The following is a 20392-nucleotide window of genomic DNA, read 5'->3' on the forward strand; positions in this document are numbered from 1 at the left end:
GTACCAAAATTTGAATTTTTCATGTATTATTTTTAATCTATATTATGTTTTGTAATTGTATTTTTCTCTGTATTCTTACATTCAGACTTCACTGACAGTGACATATTCTATGTTAAATGCTGGATCGGATTACTTGGTTTGGGGAGATGTCTTTAGTTTCACGGTACACACTGGTCTGAAGAGGGTGTCTGGGTGTCCCTGTGGTGTGGCATTAGCTGAGGTGCAGTAATACTTCTAGGACTGCCCTAGCCTGCCTCAGTACGTGACTAGCTGAGATTGAAGCAGTTTCTTCTGCTAAGCAGCTGACAGGATCTCTGACAGTAAACAACTTGACCTAATACAATAAATAAAGCATTTTTCATTTCTTACTAAGACTCAGAGTCTATTAAAACTGATTCTTCATCCTGCTTAGTCACTGAGTAACTGGAAAATTGCTCAGTCTGTGAATTTCCCATTTTAACTGCTTTATACCAGCCAGCTACATGAACTATAATATCCTGCTGCTGAACTTCTTGAGAAAAACTGTCTTTTTTTTTTTTGGAAAAGGTTTTTCACTAACAGTTTGACTCAAAAATGGCTCACTGATGTCTGTCTAATTCAAGTTATTTCAGAGCTACAGTTGCCTTTCAGGGATATACCCTGTTGCTCCTTTGATTTCTGTGGGATCTTTTTTGCCTATAATTTTCAGGAAGAAGCTAGAACAAGCAAGTAAAGGCTCAAGGAAAGGACTTGTGTTTCCTATTTCATCCTGGGTAATTTAATTTGAAAAGTTTTAGACTTGGATTTTCAGCAGTGAATTGTCATGGACCCAGACTTAAAAGTCTCTCAGCACACTCATGTTTTCAAAATGAAAGTTTTTACACTCCAAAATAGTGTATTTCACTGAATTTTAGTAAAAAAATTAAATGGGTGAAGAGCCCTCCACCTAGTGTTTTGGTTTAATGAAAATTTCATATTGATCCAAAATAAAATGCTTTTGTTACTCCTGAAAACTCTATGCCTCTCTTCTCTCCTTTCTTCATACAATGTACAGAATACTAAAATTTCTTATGTAATGATATTTGTTACCAATGTGTTTGTTTGAAGATCATGTGTTTACTTCTGTTAAGATCGTCTGATATAGAATAACTTCCAAAATTTCTACCCTAAATTCTTCATTTTTCACTCAAGCTGCATCAGACCTAAACATCTCTTTCAGTTAATTTCTGTTTTAATTTAATCAATTCTTTCTTTGATCTTTAATTTGACCAAATAAGACTATGATGCAATGATCCCTTGAAAAATGGTGATCTAATTAGTCAGTATATTTCATATTTCATATTTTCCCATTTATTAGGTATCAAGACAATTCTGACATGTAATAAATACAGTTTTTCAGCTTTAAGATGCAGAGGACATTAATTCCATTGAAATTGGCTCATTAATATTTATTTCTTTTATCTTTGAAATGACTCGTGAACTGTTTCAAGTTTTGATAAGCAATTAATGCATCAGTGATTTTAACAGTAAGGGAAAAGATGATTATGAGCAAGCAAGTAATGGCTTGCTTAAGCACGTAGCAGTCTCTGCAGTTTTAAAAGTGAATTTTGTTATATTTTGTGACTTTTAAGGAAGCAAACAGAGAAAAAAATGTTTAAATGTTTGGAAGTATCATATATACATATGCAAGTGTTAATATGAGAATCTACAGAATATCCTGCTTAGTGATACATGTAGTTGTAGGGTTTTTTCTGTTCATGTGTATGTTTGTGTAAATTACCATATGTAAAGGAATTTTTCTAACATGTTGCATGAATATTTGAATCTGATGTATATTTATACTTTAAACTCTGTGTGATGTGGAAAGACCACTAATGCCAGTATAACATGGCTTCCTTTTCTGGTAATTTGCAGCTTGTTCCCTTTTCTACTTGGGTCAGCAGAGCAATGCCATGCTGTCTGTAGATGGAATTTGTCTTTTCCTTCGTTCTTCCTGTTTCAAATTCACATTTAATTCCTACCTCCCACAGCTCTGCTGACTGACAAATAAGTGCAGCACTTGTTCATCATCTCGATACCTGGGCATTATTTTATGCTATTCTGCAGAGTCTAGTGGGAAGTGTGGGTTGTGCAACTATTCACATATATATGTATTTTCACACATTCGCATTGATATATATTTAATGACACTTCTGTTCATGAAGTCTATATATGTCCATTTACCTACTGGTATTGCTCAGTGCATAGTGGACCCTATGCTTTTTAGCTGGTAGGAGTTGGAACAAACTCCTTTTTTTTTAGCAAACATCTGCATGTATGTTCCTGCAGATATAATGTAATATAGGTTTAAGAGAGCTGCATAATACAAAGCAAGAACAGGAAGCATTATTAAGACAGCCTGAGAAAGATGGTATGTAATTCTTAAGAATTGGGTAACAGCTAAAGGTACCTGTTGTTACAGAGCACCTTGCAGATTCATCCTGTTCTTTTGTGCTGGTCTCTGAGCTTGTGTTTAGTCAAGGAGATTCCCATGAAGGGCACTGTACAGCTGGAATGAATGCACAAGAACTTTATAACACATTTAAGCCTTGTATAAATGTTAAAAAAAAAAAGCACACAAAAACCGCCAAAAAACCAAAACCCCACAGACAAAATAACCCCAAAACAACAACAAAAAACCCCTCCCAAACCAAAAATCCCATGGAAATTTGTTTACAAGTTGTAATAAATTGTTTCATGTTACCTCTGTACTGTTATTCAGCCACTGTCAATGTTCAGACAGAAGGACAAAGAGATTTTAGCAAGATTTACAAAGTTTTGGTATGGAAGGAGCCTACTATTCTCAGCATAAGAGTGTTTCCATTCTCTTTATGCATAGATTAATGGCACTGTCCCATGCCATGGAAGGGCAAGTTTCTGTGTCACTCACAGTGTAGTTCAGCAGCAACTTAAACCAGTCTTACTCTGGATTGCCCAAGTCCTGCTCTGGCAGGAGCAGCTCAGCTTTATGTTTCCACCCCTTTCCCTGTGTACACACTGCTCTGACAGCTGAGAGTCAAGCTGGTTGAAGGAGCTGTCTGTGCTCTGAGCCGTAGTTCTGTTTTTGTGTTTGAAGACGTGTGCTGCCACACTTTGGGTAACACGGCAACTGAGGTTCATTGGAGTGGAACAAACACAGGACCTGAGAGGAGGTGAGATGAGTCTGATATCAGGCAAGAGTTGAAAGGAGAGGGGAAAGGAAAAGGAGAGAAGAGAAAATTCACAAGGCTTTATAATTAAGTCTTTTCTCCAAACTTTACATGAAACTGTTGTTTGTGATTCCCAAAAGATCAATGGTTACTGAGTTTAATGTTGAATAAAAGAGATTCAGAGGAATATTGATTAGTCGTTCATTGGCTATTCTGGGCACTGATGATTTTGGGATCTGAAGGAAAATGAAGTATGTGACCACGATATTAAAGGCGATGAGCTATATATGCATATAAAAATTGGGAATCAGAAACGCAACATAAAAAAATAAAAAAAACCCACACTCAGAAATTCTGGCATTTCCTCATCTTGAAAGTGAGGAATTTGTGCTACAGGTTTGGTAAAATTCTTGTATGCACTTCTGTGTGTAATATAAACCTACAAAAATTCAGAATGGGATTTTCAAAAGCTTTATGTCTTCACTGTGTTCTAAGTTTTCCAAACAGTTCCAGATAACAAAAATATCAAAATTATGAAAGTTCTCAAGTCCTTTCATCTCAGTTTAATACTGAAAGAAAATCTTAAGTTATGTGTCTTCTAAAAAATAGGCATAATTGTATTGTATTAAAAGAGACTTTTTTTTTAATCAGCTGTTTAGTACTGTAAAGAAAACAACATCTTTCTTCTGTCATAGAATGCTAGCAGGAAGAATTTAATAGACTATATTTAGGGCTGTATTTTCTTACTGGTTATTTTTGCTTGAAATGACTAGCTGTAAACAGTCAGAACTGCTGTAATATAGTGATGGTTTAGATTTAAAATTCCCATGAAAGGAACATTCACAAGCATTATAAATATAATATTTATGGGATTTTTTCTATTCCTTCTATGATCTGTTTTATGTAGCTACTTTTATTAGGGTCTCTCCAGTGAAAAGCCACACAGCCTTATTGCATTCCAAAAAATGAAGTTCTGTAGAAGTGCACTAAACAAATTAATATTTTAGGTTTGAAAAAGGATTGGAAAGATGGTGATGAAAAGACAGCTTTTGGTAATCCCAAATATGTACAAAACATACAACTGCAAGCTATATTATAACTGCAGTTTTATTTTTGGAAAACTATAAGCTTGATTGTGAACAAAAAACCAGATTAACAGCATTTCTAATTGTGGGAAGTGCTGTGCCTGGATATGTGGTAACTTTCATAGCTTTACAGGTTAAAGCACTTAGGGAGATGCAAGAAATGAGGATCTTTTGAACCAGCTATCCTGTGAACCCACTTCCTTCGTAGCTAAAATCTATTACTTAGATGATTATATGCCTATAAATACAACAGTTTTATGCCTAGTGCTTTATAGGCACTGCTCTTTGGTTGCTTACTCAGAGTACATTAGTCAATCATGTGGAGTAAGTTCACGAGCTATTTGAAATTATATTAAAAATAATTATTTTTGTCCCTACTTTAAAGAAATCATTGATCAGATAACGATCAGAGATATAATTACAGTATTTTTCTCTAAGGGAAATATTAGGCTGTACTTCCAGGCAGTGTTTATAATATGCATTCCTGATTTTGTTTGAAAAACTTAAGAGTTATCCATCTAATAAAAATTCAGGAAAAGAGAAGAATGAAAATAAGCATTTCCAATAAAACTGAAAATTCAGGAAAATAGAGTAAAGGAAGAAAAAAAAAAGAAGTAAGAAATATCCCTTCTAATACAATTCAGTCTGTCTAAACAATGTCACATGAATGTCTTCTAATGTTATTTCCACGTGTTTCAGTGCACCCAACAGTATGTACACAGAAGGGACATGCATTCATTATCAAATTTAGTGACTATTATACCACTAGTTTATCTAATTGACCTCATTAATCGAGAAAACTTTCATCATTCTCTGATTTTGAAGACTGTGAATGCTGCATACCCTTTAGCAAAATGGGTAAGGGCTTTAATCTTTATTTTGCTTCTTTTGATTTTGTTTTCTTGCTTTGCCATCTTAGCATTATTCATGACTCCTACTTTTGGATTTTGAAACTTTCAAAAGGAAACAATGTACATTTGCTCTTGCCACCTTAATTTTCTTATGACTAACGTAAAATTAAATAAATATATCTTTTGGAAGTGATGCATTCAAAATTTTGTTATTTTTAAAATCAATATTGAAACACTATTTTATAAATGGGGAGGTTCAGACTTGATATTAGGAAACCTTTCCTTACCGAAGGGGTGGCCAAACACTGGAACAGGTTTCCTAGAGAGGTGGTTGATGTCCCAGACCTGTTAATGTTCAAATCCAGTGTCAAGTTCATGTCTCACACTTTTCTCAAAAGTGTTTTTTTTTAAATTCAGGTTCCTTGCCTGCATCTCCTACAGTGGAGTTACTTGTTGTATGGAGTGCAGTTGCCCCAGCAAAGTGTTATGGACTGACCACAATTCCCAATTCCCAACCCCCCTGCAGCACTTGAGGGACTGAGGGGTGACAGAAGAGCTGGGAATGAAGGAATTAAATTTAGCCTGGGATGAAGGAGTGGGGAGCTAGGAAGAAGGTGTTTTTAGTCTGAACATTGTTTTTCACCATCTTACTGTATTTTTAATTGGCAATATATTAATTTGTCTTCCCTAAGGTGAGGCTGTTTTGCCCATGACAGTAATCGGTGAGTGATCTGCTTGTCTTTATCTTGACCCGTAAGCTTTTTGATCTTATTTTTCTCCCCGTGTTCTGTAGAGGAAGGGGAGTGAGAGACCAGCTGGATGGGCATCTGGCTGTCAGCCAAGTCTAACCCACCACAGTTACCAACGTACACACATCGTTTTGGCAAGTAATGCTGAGTAGTGCAGGTTTATATAAGATAGGTTCAACATAGTCTGCCAAGTAAATAATGTAGGAATACATCATGGCATGCATTATGCATTCCTATTTAATGTGTTTTGAGAAAATCCACTTCACAATTTGAAATTATTTGAATATTTGGAAATCGATTCTGTGATTCTGTGTTTCAAATTTGCTGCACTCCCTTTTTAAGATTGAGATCTGTTATGTCAAGAAAGTATAGGATCTTTAATATATCTCAGGTTTTTTCTCCTTTTTTAGCAGATTGTTAGGCAAAAGAGGACTCAGAGGTCTGAAAAATGTGGAGTAAGGAGTCTGAGCTGCCATCATGTTCTAGGTTTAGGTGACATGATAGATATCTAACTCTATTTTGGCACTGTGACAGCCTTGTCTCAGTGTGTTCACTGGGCATCTTAACTAAGGGAAGGAAGATGCTCTAAGAGGCTGAAAATGGTGCAGTCTGATTCTTCTCATTTGCAAAAAGAGAAGAAAGGAGCCTTTTCACTCCTTCTCCAAAGCTGAATAAAAGGTATGAACAACTGTCAAAGGACACTAAGAATCCTTTCTGTAAGCTGTATATATGTTTTCTTTTTTCTCTGTTCTTCCTTTTTCATTGTGAAACAGAATAACTCTTCACAAAGTGAGCTAACTGAGCTGAGCAGACTTCTGCTATCTCAGTTGTTCTTTAAACCACTACCAATCCTTTGTATTGGAAAGGAAGGTTTTTCTTGAGGGCAAATACAGATATTTTGAAGCAAATGCACTTTTTGGACTATTTTGGTCCTAGAAATGATATGAACATGTATGAATAAGTGACTCTCTTGTATGTCACAAAAGATTTTCAAAGAAACCTGTTTTTTCCAGGTTCAAAGAAGAGAGTGAGGAGACACTGAAACAGTTAATATACAGATACAGGAAGCAAAACCACTATTCTTGTAAGATGCAGTTCAGAATGGAGGAGAAACACCTAGATTCTCTGAAATGCTGACTAACTAGATAGTAAGCTTTTCCATCCTCTTTTTTTCTAATGTTTTTTGATTCTTATTATCATGAGAAGGTGACCGTCCAATTATCTAAAGAGGTATCAACAGTGTCTTATGCCAAAATAATGCATTATGACTGTTACTCTAAGTGAACATGATTTTATTAACTTGCATGCTTTTGTTGCAGAATCTTACAAAACTACTCTGCTCTTCACAGTTCTGGAGCATAAATTACAGCCTTCCACAAAATACAAACATATTATGCAGATATGCTGATGCAGCCAAATTGTTTTTCCTTCACTAATTCTTTATGTATTGTAAGTTGTAATATCTTTTTTTAAGTGAGTAACATACTTGATAAAGGTTATAGAGCCCCGTTTCTGCTTTCACTGACAATCACATTCCTACTGAATTTCTTTTGGTTTACACAGATGACCCTGGATAGACTTAGACCTAGATGTAATGAAGAATTCTACCCGTATCCGACAAGAAAACACAGTGCTAACCCTCTGTGTCAGAGCTGTACTTGCAGGCACACAGAAGTAATGAGCAATAAAGTATACTTGAACTACAAGAGAACATAAATAAATCAGTCAAACTACACACAAGCTGCTGATCTTTGGAAAGGGCTACTGCTGGTTTTATATAATTTCTTTTCAGAGGATAACCACAGAGTGTTTTCACTGAACATGAATGAAACACCTTGGCATCCACTGAAGCAGACTTGGATCAGGACAGCTGGCAGCCTCTCATAAGAAGCAGTTTTTGTTGAACTGCCTTTGAAGAATTTGAACTGGCAGTGCTGTATTCTGGCTACAGGGTAACTTGGCTAAGAACATTAGGATTTCCCCTAACATTAAGCCATTTAAAGAAGAAAAAAATAATTTCCTTCCCTCCCAGCCCTATTTGAGAGGAGCAACTGTTTTTACTGCCAGACTTGCTGAGTGTTAGTCCCTTGTGAATGGAGCAGCAGAATTAAAACCATTTACGGTTTTAGTAATTAAAGACCAGAAGACACAAATTAAAAGTATATTAAGTAGCTCATATTTAATGGTCTATTAAATTTTATTTTACAATCAGAACATGCAAAATTATGAAGGAAAGCAGAGATAATTAAACACTGATAAGATATGAGAACAGTCTCAAGAAAAAGGACTGGAGGACTAGTTTTGATAGATGTAGTGGTAGGAGGAGGATATGAGTCTCAGTCATATGAAAGTTGGGGACTGTGGCTCCTAGAATTCAACAGCTTGGACAGCAGTCTTTTACAAAACCATATAAAAAAATTCTAATTAAAAATAGCTGGCTTGCAAACTTAGCATTTTTGTCTCTTCCTTGGTCCTCCATCTTGACGGAAGATTCGGTAGAAACAGAATCACAGAATGGCTTGTGTTGCAAGGGACTTTAAAAATCATCTAGTTCCATCCCCCTGCCATGGGCAAGGGACGCCTTCCACCAGACCAGATGCTCAAGGCCCCATCCAACCTGGCCTTGAACACTTCCAGTGATGGGGCATTTCCCCAAGAAATTGTACAGCAATGGCACTGATGCTGCACTACTGCCAAACAGAGTAAAATAATTACTTCAGTATCTCCAAGTTGTACTTCAATTTATATATCACAGAAAATTATTTGCCTTTTATTTGCAACATGTGATCCTTTCTGTTTTTCCTGATGAGGCTACCTCTGCTTTGCTGGTTGGTGTGCATTTTGTATATCTGCAGTTTGCCTTTATGTTTCCTCAACACTGTCTTGCTGGGTGTGGGGCACACTCTTACATTTCATGGGTTTGCTTTGAATTGGATTTGTCCTTTCTTGAGTTTGAAACCATTCCCGACTCTTATCTCCATTGAAATATTATGAATGCACCTTTTTATGTATCGTCTGAGATTTTAATTTCAATTTTGAATAAAATTGCTTTGAAATTGTCATTAGCTGGCAAACCTGTTTAAGATTTAACTTGCAGGTTATTATAAATTGTTTATTAATTTGAGCAGGTATTACTCTAAGTGTCTGCTTTGCTCTCTATTTCTCATGGCATTTATTCACAATGTTTGCCTCTTCACTTGTCTTGGACTTCTCCTGAAAGTTGTGTAAAATGCATAAGCCTAGGTGTGAAACATAATTTGCCGCTCTAACTCCACAGCTTGCTTGGTTTGGTATGCCTAAGACATATTGCTAAAATCAACTAATCACAGATAAAGAACACAAAATTTGCAAGGAAAGCAAAGGAAATAATACACGATTTTTGCATAGTTTTCCTGGGTTGCAAACACTGGTGGTACTCCACCACTCTTTCCTGAAACAATCTCACGTGAATGTCTTTTTTCCTGTTCTGAATGAAAAAATGGATGTTTGTACCTCAGATTGCTCTCCTTGTTTTCAAAATCTTGAATTTTGTCTCGATAGGGAATACTTTATTCTTCCATGCACGTGTGCACCCTCTCACATATCAAAATGCATCTTTCTTTGAAATGGAATTTTGATATTAAATGAGCAACTCTTCCAAGCAAAAAAAAGATAGAAGGCTGCTGAAGTGCTTGGGAATACTGAAATGCTGATGCTCCCTCTTGTGGTTTAACTGGAATAAGACAAACCAAGGATACTTCATAAATTAATATTAATTCATTGCTTTTCTGGATGAATATCTTGGGTAGTTTGAGTAGTAATCTGGTGCTGGAAATGCTTGTGACTTATCAAGAATCTATTTCTCAAAGAAGGTATTCATTTGTATGCTTCTAGAAAAGAAAATAAAAATTAAGTTAACCACAATTTTATGTGTAACAAATGTATTTTCAACCAGCCTGCCGTCTCATTCTTGCTTTATTATTTAGAGTTATTAGATTTCAACTGTCTGTTTGCTCAGGAGTGATTGAGGGGATTTAACTCTAAGGGATGTGGTGAATTTGTGATCTGACAGTTAGAACTGAAAGCCACCAGACTAATCAGTAATTAAAACATGCATTAAATAAAATCAGTTTTTAATGCTTGCATGGACTGTGGCCACTCTGATGCCATGCAGGTCTGAAAGACTGGATCAATCTAGAGAATACTTGACACATACCTCATTTACAGGAAGTCTGGCATATACTTTTGAAAACAAGCATAGAAGAGTTAAACATAAAGAAAAGGGCAATTTTCAGACTCCTGATTCTGATTCCTGGCTAGAGCTGAGTCTAAGCCCAAGAGATTTTGTATACAGAGAAGTTTTTTTCTTCCCTCTGTGCACAGCAGTAAGAACTAGTGAAAAAGACTATGAACGCACTGCAGTAGATGATCATCTCTTCTGTATATTTCACAACAGTCTATGACCCAAATTGGAGCAGAGGGTCTCAGGATTCCTGAGTCTTAATTCTGTCACAGTAGCAGCATCACTAATCACTTGGCAAATCTAGTTTGAAGTGCACTACAGGACTGTGCATTCAGTTTGCTTCAGTCATGTGATGTAAAATAATTTCAGTAGAAATGCTGAGGTGAGAAAGAATAATTTCTATGGTGGGGAAAAAAACCCCCACAAACCAAAACCAAAACAAAGAATGTGTCAGATTTCTCATTTGAGCTTGTGAACTTAGAGAACAGTGTCTGACCATTATTAATATGATGCTCCCATCATTGTCCAGTCCTGTGTAAATATAAACGTTTATGATGCCCCAGTTTTCCAAACTGTAAGTAACCGTAAGTTGACATTTTAAGGAATTGCACCAAGCAAAATCAAACTGCCATAAAGTTCATGTGCGGCACTAATTGTAATTTAACTGCATGGTTATTACAAGAGCTTTTAATTAACCCAGTCATCATACTGTGGCATACAAATTGTGCATAATAGCAGTGTGCTGAGTATAATGACAATAGGTTTTTCTGAACTGTGAAAATCAGGAGTTTTATCATTTTCTGATGTTTCTTTTTATGTCCTTAAATATTGTGCGGCACTTAAGAACATTTCACCAAAGGAAAAAAAAATAAGTTGCTGAGGCTTGTCTATTTTAAAATTTTATAGCAGTCTTTAATTCTTCCTGAAATTCAGTGAGATGTGTAATTCTTTCCTGAATAATATTTCTGGTGATTTTTCAGTCTCACTTTTCTCAGGGTATTTTTGATCCCCTTTGAGGATCATTTTCCACACTCTTCAGTGATTTGGTTTCTGAAGCCAAAAAAATCCACTCAGTTTGTGGAAACATTTAGAAGGGATACCATTCTAGTGAAACTGGAAGATAGTAAGAAAGCATTCTGCTCAGATATTGATACAAAATTGTAATTTCTTAGTTCATTCCCCTTCTCTTAAAGTTATGATTCCAGTCTGTCTCTCTCAAGACTAGCAATAATAGCACTACATGAATTTTTACTTGGAAAGTTAATTTTTCAGCCCAAAGACTAAAAATTAAGAAACAATGTAGCTAATAGTTGTAGTCCTTCAGAAAACAGAGGAAATACAACTAGGTGGTGTTACATTTACCCCATGTACTCATTCCTCGAGATACAAAGAATGCATAAAAAAAAAAAAAAGAAGCAGACATGATTATGGAAACTGTATTCATCTCTTTATTAGACTATCGTCATCCCTGTACTGGGAAACAGAATGTTGAAATATTTTGGTTATTAATTATTTGGCTCACAGACAGAACAGGCACCTGAAGGCAAGATAAGAGTATATGACCATTTCATGTACACAAGTTTACTGAAGAAACCAGGTGGTACTGAAGACTAGGCTAGTGTGGGAGGCAAAAGTCATGCACACACAGTTAATGGTTTAAACATTACATAGAAGTGAAAGACACTACTGAACAGTTAAAAAAACCCAGGTTGGGTTCAGCTGGGTGAGCCATAAATGCATGACGTATCAAACACACAAAGAAGAACCAACACAGTTGGTCAGTCAGTGGTGCCTGGGATTTGAACATCAGAGATATGAGAAAGATAATGGAGAGGATGACATTACCATTGTACAGGCTGAAGTAGCTCATTCTTAACAAAGTATGTCTGAATAAGTAAGTGACTCTCCTAAAGATTGGTAAGCTAACTTTGTGCTGTTGCTGTTATTAACAGAACTGAGTTCTCAGCAGTATGGTTACTGTCATGCATATCTTTGTGAGAATGGCAGAGGTGTATGTGGTGCTGTGCAAATGCTTTTTAGTAGAATTTTCAAACAGTGAGAAAAAATCTTAAGTTCTTAAAAAGACATTTCAGATAATTACTGGCTTTTAATGTTATTTTTATATATAAAGTTTACCCAAGATTAATTTTGAAGAAAGATTTTATATTTGGAACTAAGGTTTGTATTTACATGTATCAGTGAATGCAAATTTCCTAGTATTGCACAATGCATTTCTGGAGGCATTGACTCAAAGAGAACAGAGAGAAAAGCTGTTAGACAGTACTTTGAAAAAACTGTTTATATGTATAACACATATAAAACAAGTATCATGCGTATTCCAAGGCACTAGGACTGTAAAAATTGGGGGTTTTTTGTTCCTATTAGAGTAAAATATAACAAGACTTTATTGTAAATTCAGGAAATATAGATAACTGTGGATTCTCTTGTTTTCCTAGGGAAGCCGAATGTATATAGGGGGGTTTCAGTTTATTGTAACTTGAGGCAATTTATTTATTTATTTATTTATTTATTTATTTTATTTTTTCCCCTTGACCTGAAGAACTGGTACTCATCTGTTTAGGGGCCCTATTAGCCTGTGAGTCATCTCTACCCTATTTCTCCTTCCCTTATAGGCTCCCACCCTGCAGTCAGTCTCTGTGTGTGTCTGGACAGCAAAGGTGGCTTGTTCAGATAGGCAAGGCACCTAAGACCTACAACAACCTACACACCTAATCCATGCCTGTCGTGAGACAGAGTCTCCTTCCCATCTTGATGTGACTCTCACTCTCTGTTAACCCCTTATTTTTATTGTTGGTAAGACACATTAGTTAAAGTGTATGGCAAGCTGGAACTGAGACAATCAATCAGTTGCTTTGTCATAAAAGCTGATCATAAGCATAAAGCTCCCTGCGTCACATCAACGAGAATAACAGAATATGAGAAAAGTGAGACAAGTAAAAGGATGAAAATATTTTGTGCCTTTGGTATATCTGCATTATATTAGTGTAGACTGGCTGATGGGATAGGCTGCTGCAGAGGCTGGCAAAGTGCAGCACTGAAGGAGAAAACTCACATAAGGATGGATGAAGCCTAGAAAAAGTGTAGAGGCTTAAAGGGGGGGAAATGAGAGTCCAGTTAAGCTATGAGAGTCCAGTGTGCTATAATGTGCTCTGAAGAAGAGCTAATGGGGAAAATAGTGTGAGGGCGGTTGGAAACGGAATTTGCGGACAAGGACAAATGTAGTAAGATGCTGCCCAAAGAGACACTGCTTCTGATAAGAAATGGTGAAATTAATACTTTAAGGGTTGTTTAAAGTGTAATCCCTTGAAGGACATTAGTCATATGTCCAGAGACGATTCTCTTGCAGGTAAATTCATGCATCTCATTTGAAGGGGATTCAAGCTATAACTTGGCTGCCTGAGTTAAGACATGTGAGCCACAGCCCAAAAGGACTGTTCAGTTTTGACTTTACTCTTGCTTTCAATATTCGTGTGTAGCAATAATGCTGATTCTTCTTCTTTTCACTGGCCTAAGCAAGTACCTTCAATGAGTCTTACATTATCACCTCTTACACCATGCATAACAAGAAACTCATCAAAATTAGATGTGTTTATTCTATTTTAAATATTAAATGTATTTCTTAATTAACACTACAGCAGTTCTTAGTTGGAAAGATGGTCCCTGAGACTTGTACTTCTCTCTTTTATGTGTGATGATAACTTGAAAATGAGATTTACTTGCTTTCTCTGTTCCTACATGTGGGGATATTAAATGCAAAAGGAAACAATAATCCTTGCTGTATAACATACACACTCTTTCCTCCTTCTCATGGTAGCTTCAAAAATTGTATCCCTGTCTTAGAGCCAACAGCGATCTCCTCTCTCCCTTTTTCCTTTAAGAAAGTTGACCACCTGTTGAAACCAACTTTTCGTAAATCACATGCAGTGTTAGTTTTTCACCAGTGCCTGTGTGCTAGCTTACACAAAATACATGCTGTTCAGTCTGCTTAATATCTTGTCTGATATGATTCCCAGCATGAACTATCTCTTACTTAATAAATATACATGGCCCTAATTATTTTTATTCGGTGTCTAGGAAAAGTAATGGGCTATAAACACAATTTGATATCCTCTATCATACAAAATGCTCAGTATCACATTTTACAAAGAAGAAAATGGGAGTTCATGTGAACTTGTATCTACTGACATCCAGATCATAAAGCCAGACATGAAATGCCTTGATATTTTCAACATCTATGGTCCAAATCATTAAACTTACATCTTGGATCATTAAATGAACATGTTGCAGTGTTGTAATGCAAGTTTCCACTATGCTCACTATTCACTATATGCTCTGTGTAACTCTGCTGAACATGCCATAATAATTTATCAACCTTGAAAGAAATCACGAAGTTCAATGCATATTAAAAATGTCATTGGGATATATCACAGAAAAAATGGAAATATGCTGCTGTTCACAACACATCATATTCTCTGAGGTTACTGTTAATGTCTGCATAGCAATACACTTCCCTTATGGAAATTAAAAAGCCACGATCAATAAAATACATGTGGTGACTTTCTTATACACCTGGTATTCCTTAAAAATGAGTGCCTTTATTATTTTTTTCCTACTATAAAATGACTTATTTTGTGTTTGCTCATTCATTACGGATATAGTGTTGAGAAGTATTATAATTAATGATGGTTTTCTTAGCTTAATGCCTACAGATCTTTCTCTCTGTTATTAAAATGGTTTTAAACTGAATTGAGAAATACATAATAATTATTGTTTACATGTGTTCTTTCATTCTTCTTGTGGCTTTTTTTCCGTTTAGGTGAAAAAGTTCTGTGGTCCTCCTGTAAGGAAGCCTACACACTCTCCAGGTTGCTCCTTTGATCAGAACAAAGATAATCAAGGGTTGAAGATGTTCTCAAGAGACAGTGAAGAAATGCTCACCAACAGAAGAAAGTAAGACATTAGTTTTACAACCAGAAAGAAAGACTAAAGTAAGCCATTAATTTTACAACAGAATAGAGTATATTCAATGCAATGGCATGCATTACTAGATAATAAAGACTCCAAAGAATGAAACATTTCAGCACTGTTTATTCTGTTACATTTTGGATTGAGTAATTTTATGACTAAATTTTGTTTTCTGAAATAATGGACATATGACCAGAGTCATTTGGTGTGGTTTAAAGTATTTGAGTGGATAACGCTGGTAGAATATGAATGTTAGCTCTATCTTTATGTGTAATTATTCAAATTACTTTTAACTTTGCGCATCAACAGGCAATATTAAAACTGACAAAACCTGACTGTAGCTTTTTATAGAAGACTATTTGTACAAGTTGATAACACAGAAAAAAAAGGCTTTTCTTACATACTTTTCTAGTTTAAAAACCGAGACAACTAAGCATCTGGAACTAAATCTCGAAAGTCCTGTTCAAGCAAGGCCTGTTAGTTTTTTTCTCTGGCTCTTTTGCCAATATATAGTGAATTGAGGTGACTACAAAGGCTTGGAGAATTCATTTAGTGTCTCAGCACCGCAGGGTGAAATTTGCCTAACGGCTTACGAGTTAAATGTTTAAGCTGCTGTTATAGTCTGTGGAAATGAGAACTCATTTCAGCTGCCCACGCATCTACAAGCATCCAATGCTACTCAAGGATATGCTGGGGTATCCCAGCTAAGCTACTCGTGCCAAGAAGGGTGCAGGGGTACTGTAAGTTGTTTCATACCTTCCAGCTTTCTGCAGGTATCCTGCATAGCTGAAAGCATCTCAAAGGCCAGTTTGTATTTAGACAAGTGAATCAAGTTTTTTGATGACTGTAAGCAGTAATAGCACTGTAAGATGTAAGGATAGTGTTGCAGTCAGACTATTTATTTTACACAAATAAACTTCAAAGTTAAAATCAGAAATTTCATTTCTGTCACAGTGTTTGCTAAAATACAGAGTTTTCTTTGTCCTCTTTCTCCTCTCATTTTGTTTTGCAGTACAGAAACAGAAGTGAGAAAATTGCAGGGAATCATTGCTCACTCTTGATGTCTGGATAAAAAAAAGGAGCCTCTGAGCTTCAAAGGCAGACCATTCTTGTTAGTGTAACAACTCTCATGTAGCAAACAGTGGAGAAAAAACCCCAAACCAAAATACATAGCACAAGTTTTGGAAAACATTATGGGAACAGAAAGAGAAGTTTGCTTTAGCCAGAACAGAAGTTCATTAGGGAATACCCCTTATACAGTCACATGTTTCTCAGTTATATGTAGGTAAGCAAGTTCTTGATGTTTTCTGATCACTAACACTCTGCAAACATGAAACCATGTTCTAAAATGTCACTTAAACCAAGATTCAACACTGGACTGACTTTAAGGGAGATTGCCTGAGAGACCGTAAGGGGCAGGAGAAGACAGGTGGCAACAAAAAAGCAACATTGTTTTCCCTTGATATCTGCCTGCCTTGAGATTCTGGAGACCCTTTATGGCATGCCACAGGCTTTGCACCAGAAAGGAGGAAGGGAAAGAAAGTTTGAGATCTACTGAGGCAGATATAATTTTAACAGCTTCATAGTTGATATCACCTGCAGTTACTGCCTCCTGAATCACCTCCTTCCTTATTAGTCACAATCACTTTATATTTCACTTTATATTCCCATGGCAACTGTAAGAACCTCACATGGAAGAGAGATTTCAGCAAATTCTCGCAGCATGCTTTTAAGGAAGTGCTCTTCTCTAGCTCCACCTTATTTACTGCCTCTGTACTTCTGGCAACAGCTTGCTCTCAGCAACTTTCACAGGCTTTAGGAGAAAAGAATACGCTTCTCCAAACTGGAGACTTTATCAATGACAGTTATCTGAGGGAAAACAAATGAATGAAAAAATTGCATTAAATATGTGACTCCTGATTTCCTAATGTTTTTCAATTGCATCTCCAGATGAAAGTACATGATGGACTGCTTCTGCCTGAACTTTTCCTCAATTATTTTTACCATTGGACCTAAGCTGGTATTTTCTGCTACTGTGTGGTACAAGAAGAAAAAGAAATTTTTCTGTGCTTTTCATGCCAAAAAATTTCTAGAGGAATTTTAAAAAAAGCTAAGCAGACCCTTCCATAGCAACATACAAACTTGAAAGTGTGTAATGCTTTTTCCTCAGAACTTCATATTGCAGACAGCTTTTAGCACAGAGAATGAGGAAAAAAAAGAAAAAAGAACATTTCCAAATATAAAAAGATAAAAAAAAACCCAGATAAAAAGTATCTTCAGCTTCCACTGACTGTAATTGCACATTTGTGCTCAGCTGCCTATAATCACATGCTATCTGGTCTCGAAGATGATGATGTGAAAATTGACATTCATACCATCTGCCCTTCTAACTACTTCGGTCAGACATCAGTGGGGGCTGAAATCAGTTATTACTTCTCTATTAACTTTAGCTTTGCCTCAGATTGTATTTACTAATAAACTGAATGACCTTTCTGTTAAAATGCAGTTTGTGACAAAATATTATGCCAGCTATATTTATTTATTTCTGTTTCTTCAAAAGAAGAAATTCCAACTATTCACTTTGTGAGGACTCTAAACACTAGTTTTCATCTTGAATGTAAATGTAAAGCATAGACAAAACTGAAATCAGTCCCATTCAATGGAAATTGTAGGGAAATTGCAAACATACTGTGCATACTGGATTCAGTTTTGGGTGTGGATAAATAAAAAATGTGACTATTCATGGCTAGGAGAGTGTGGACGAGTCATATTTACGTATTTAAAATCTATTGCACATAGGCAATCATATGATACATAGTCAAAATTGACCATACATGAGATTTTTCATAACTGTAGTTTTAGAATTAGTAAAGCACTCACATCACATTTAATAGGCATAGTAAATCATATTTCTGTAAAATATTTGCCGTATGACATGAAAGAACATATGGCTTTTTAAAATGATGAACTGTCTGTAATCACTGATGTTTTATCTGTTTTAATTTGAAGTAAACAATACTTAATTTAATTCCTTATACCATTTTAGGTCTACATTGACACAATTTGGAGAAATACGTAGATTATTTCTGGCATTTTTTCACAACTCCAGATTCTATACAAGAAGTTAGCATAAAGTGAAGCTTACTGGATTGCAGAGCAATGAGTACAGCATTTGGCGGTGCTTTTCTGCACTCAGTAAAGTGTGATGTTCTACACCAAAATGAATAAATATTTCAATTTTTCACAGCAGAAAAGGGTGTCACAGGAAGAAATTTTCAATACATAAGCAAACAATTTATATAAAATATCACATTTCAGTTAAGAACATACTAACTAAAAAGTAATTAATTTGTTTTGAAGTAAGTACAAAACCTTATCATTAGCTCTCGGCATCTTGACAATTATTTAAAATAACAATACATAATTTATAACGTACCAGTACAGCACATGGTGGAACTGATGTAATCTTTCAGACAGTTATTTAAATCTCCACTAAATATTTAACAACTTCATCTTACCCATCTTACCTAAATCTTGAGTCGCTGCATAACTCTTAACAAATATTTGTTGTAGTATCTGTAAAGATGTGTAGGGGACTAGTTGATAGCTCTTGTGAAAAAGAGGTGACTTATTCATATGCACCTATTTTTTTTTTGCTGCTTTATTTTTATTTTTACTTGTTGCTTTTTTTTTGGAACATTTTTTCATTTATTGGTCCATTACAAACAGTATCACAACTATGCAAAAAAATTTCAGTTGAAGGAAAATAGTTCCTGTTCCAGAGCATGAGTAAAGTAGGTGTTTTGTTTTTTTTATTTGACGAGTGGGAATATCAACTTTGTAAACTATGAAAGTGTATCTGAAACAATCAAGCTTATCTAACAGGAAATTGACAAATTGATTTAAAATATCACTGGAACCAGTGGAGAGTAATGGAATAAGCACATTCCTTTTTTTCTTGTGTAAATGCACAACAGTAATGTTGTTGGTTGACACTGCCTATTATTTCTCGTGTTCCCCTGTGCAGGGAATTTATCAGCCACCTCCGGCTCTACAGAGCCTTTTATGGTGGCCTGGCTGACCAGATGTGCAGTAATGAGTTGGCAGCTGCAGATGGACTCCCATGTTGGAATGGAGAAGATGTCGTAAAAAGGTACCTTTCTGACTCTTGTCTGTTTTTCTTTTGTAAGTCATGTTTCTCTAAACTAGCTTCCATTTGAGTAGTTTCCCTCTGTCAATGTCAAGATTAGTTCTAAAAATAAATCAGCATGGGTTTCCTTCTCTCAGGCTTCACCTGTAAACAGTAAACAAAATCTCTCTGCATCTGTGTTTGAGAAAAAAAAAGAATTCTACTGTTCTTCAGACTTTTTCCCTTCAAATTTATAGCACCTAAATATACACTGGAAAAGAAGCTAGATTGGCATTTACAAAATACAGTTAGAGAAAAAGGATATGGATTTTTGTTTCATCTTGATCTTTTTAAAATGCTCCTTTTAATGCAGAATGTGTGATAACAGACTCAAGCTTAAAACTTTTTCTGGAAGCGAAGAAGAACAAAGTAATCTCTTCTCAAGAGAGAGCTAAAAGTTAAAAGATGAAGACACATTTTAAAGGTGAAACACATGTAATTTTTTATGTATGCAGCCGCTTGGCAGACATCACTCAGCAGCAATGGTAAAGAGATAATAAACTGCTATGCTCCTGGATGTGTACCTCTGGAATCATAGCTTATAAAATGCTAGCATTTCTGGATGGCAGAAGGACTTTCAGAGAGCTGATGTCTATGTTTTTGCTTTATTGCTTTGATCACCAAAACAAATATTTCTATGAGTGGGAAGTCGTTGTGATGACAAAGATCAAAATATTGAAAGGTTTATTGCAATTATTTTTATTCAAAATCATTATGTTAATGTGACATTAGTGGTATTAATAGGTAGTATCAAAGGTCTTATCAAAGAAGGTGGGTAAAGGCTGTGAGGTGAGTTAGTAGTGTGAGATAGCAGGTACCAAGTAGAAGGAACAGTGGGCAGCCTGCACCTTTAGGTATCTCAAAAAGTTAGGTAGGAACTGTCACTTATTTATTGGTATCTAAGGAAATGGGCATCCTTTCAGCAAACATCTACAGGCCTACTTTTCTTTATCTTCTTGGGCAGTGCAGTGCTTCGGCAGCACCAAGGCCCAGTGAGCGTTTGACCCCCTTAGTCTCATTGGCAACCTTGGTCCAAAGATTTCAGCAATTGTTGGATCCACCTAAAGATATAACAGGGGACAGAAGCACTGTATCTTAAAAGTAAGGCCACTTTGATATAAGTTTAATTTATAAATTTCCTTA

The 20392-nt window shown here is 35.8% G+C and overlaps 1 protein-coding gene across 1 annotated transcript in view; it reads left to right on the plus strand.

Annotated features, from left to right (window-relative positions):
* The window catches only part of GPC5 (glypican 5), a 303582-nt gene that overhangs the window by 124194 nt on the left and 158996 nt on the right, over nt 1-20392 (plus strand). Inside the window, exons 6-7 of the mRNA XM_027675181.1 lie at nt 14912-15045; nt 19088-19213. Of these exons, the coding sequence (XP_027530982.1) occupies nt 14912-15045; nt 19088-19213 (260 nt within the window). The remainder of the gene's footprint in view (nt 1-14911; nt 15046-19087; nt 19214-20392) is intronic.

The sequence above is a fragment of the Neopelma chrysocephalum genome, unplaced genomic scaffold (genome assembly GCF_003984885.1).
Source record: "Neopelma chrysocephalum unplaced genomic scaffold, ASM398488v2 Primary Assembly neopelma1_25, whole genome shotgun sequence".
Taxonomy (NCBI): domain Eukaryota; kingdom Metazoa; phylum Chordata; class Aves; order Passeriformes; family Pipridae; genus Neopelma; species Neopelma chrysocephalum.